This window comes from Phaseolus vulgaris, chromosome 5, assembly GCF_000499845.2.
Source record: "Phaseolus vulgaris cultivar G19833 chromosome 5, P. vulgaris v2.0, whole genome shotgun sequence".
In the NCBI taxonomy this organism is placed as follows: Eukaryota; Viridiplantae; Streptophyta; class Magnoliopsida; order Fabales; family Fabaceae; genus Phaseolus; species Phaseolus vulgaris.
The window spans coordinates 11933206-11935154 of NC_023755.2; the positions used below are offsets into that span (position 1 = coordinate 11933206).

Sequence of the window (1949 nt, forward strand, 5' to 3'; positions counted from 1 at the left end):
ATGCAATGTGTGTTCACCGAAGATCAGAATGAGATAGCCTTTCCAGAGAAGACATCTATTAACGCACCACATGCTAAGGTGAAAACAAAAGGTGCTGTAAAGATGGCTCTTCCTACGAAATTCATGAGATCAACTAAGCGAATGCCTTCTTATTTTGAACATGTGGATTTGTTACACTCGCAAGAGGATAGTTGTTCGACTAAAAAATCTATGGAAGGACACTTACCACAAATTCTACCACCAAAATCCATTCCTTTCTTTGATCAGTTCCCTGCAGGGCATCATCCATACATTCTTGATGTTGTGGACGTTAAGGCTGATGGCCATTGTGGGTACCGTGCTGTTGTTGCCAAATTGGGCATGGGAGAGGAGTCATGGGCTGTTGTTCAAATGAATTTGTTAAAAGAACTAAGTGAATGGAGACAAGAATATGTTGAACTGTTTGATGGTGATGAACGATATGAATACTTGAAGAAGTCACTTCTAGTTGACCACATGTCTATGGTACGAATGGCTAAGACCCTTTCATTTGTACTTTGCATTTCACCATTTAACTTTGTTCCTCAATTGAACTTGCAGGCAGGAACAGATAAGTGGATGACAATTCCAGACATGGAATACGTTATTGCTAATCGGTACAATGCTATTTTGGTTTCATTGTCCATGATACAATCATTGACTATTTTTCTATTAAGAACCCAACCTCCAAGTAACTTTACTCAACACCGAATCATTGCAATTGGGCACGTTCATGGAAATCATTTTGTCCAGGTATACCCAAAATATATTAAAATGTAAAGTCACTAATAGTGCTAACTTAAAATTTATGTAACTTATATTTATTACTTTTATAGGTGAAGCTGAAAGCTGGTTGTCCTATTCCACCTACAGATATATTGTGGGCATCACATTGTTATTCTACAACCCAATCTTGGTCAACATACTACACTAGCCATATGCAAGTTTACACACAAATAATGTCCATTAGACGATATTTCTAATCTTAAACATTTGTAATAGATAACTAATGTTTTTGTTTTGGGATGTTTTAATATATGTATTGACTACATTTGTGATGCATTTATGCGTGCTGAAACATGTATCCTATACACACAATGGTGCCTACAGATGACAATATCCAGAACACGTTGTTTTTTTTTTGTGGATGAGAATATTCGAAACCCATATTGGTGCCTATGGATGGATTTATCCGTAACCCAATATTGGTACCTATGGATGGATTTATCCGTAACCCAATATTGGTGCCTATGGATGGATTTATCCGTAATCTAATATTGGTGCATATGGATAAAAAAATCTGGAAGTCATACAGCTGCTTATGGATGGAAAAATCCATAAGTCATAAACATGTCTATGGATGGAAAAATCCGAAAGTCAATCAGGTGCCTATGGATGTCAATATCCGGAACATTTAAGTGTTAATAGTTAAAAGCAGTACATGATTTTTTTAAATGCTCAGAACTTAACAATACTAAAATCCACATTCAATAATATTATAGATAAGGTTCAAATACGTCATCATTATCCCTAATACATGCTCAATCAATAATATAGATAAGGTTTAAATACATAAAAAAGAATCTTAATACATTATCCCTAATACATGCTCAATCATTCCTACGTGAATGTCTCCTGACATATACAACCCTATCATCAGTCACTCCTCGTGCTAACATAATGGTTGATTGTATGCCTTCCCAAACAGGGTTGCCCTCCACGACATCACCTTGATTAAGTAATGGTTGAAATGTCTGTGTAATTCTACGACAAATACCCTACAAGCATGAATGTCATAGTATTAGAAAAAGATAACACAAATTAATACGTTAATAAAGTTACAAGCATACCAGAGCAAGATGTGACTCCTCAGGATGTGCTTCGTGCCCACGTGCATCTGAGGGTACCAATAGAGGACGCTCATCATCCTC

General features: G+C 36.3%; 1 protein-coding gene across 1 annotated transcript; it reads left to right on the forward strand.

The window, feature by feature from the left end:
* Positions 1-1001, forward strand: LOC137833973 (uncharacterized). Its single transcript, XM_068642043.1, has 3 exons — positions 1-504; positions 580-771; positions 855-1001. The coding sequence occupies exons 1-3, from the start codon at positions 1-3 to the stop codon at positions 999-1001; spliced, it is 843 nt and encodes a 280-aa protein (XP_068498144.1).
* The last annotated feature ends 948 nt before the right edge of the window (positions 1002-1949 follow it).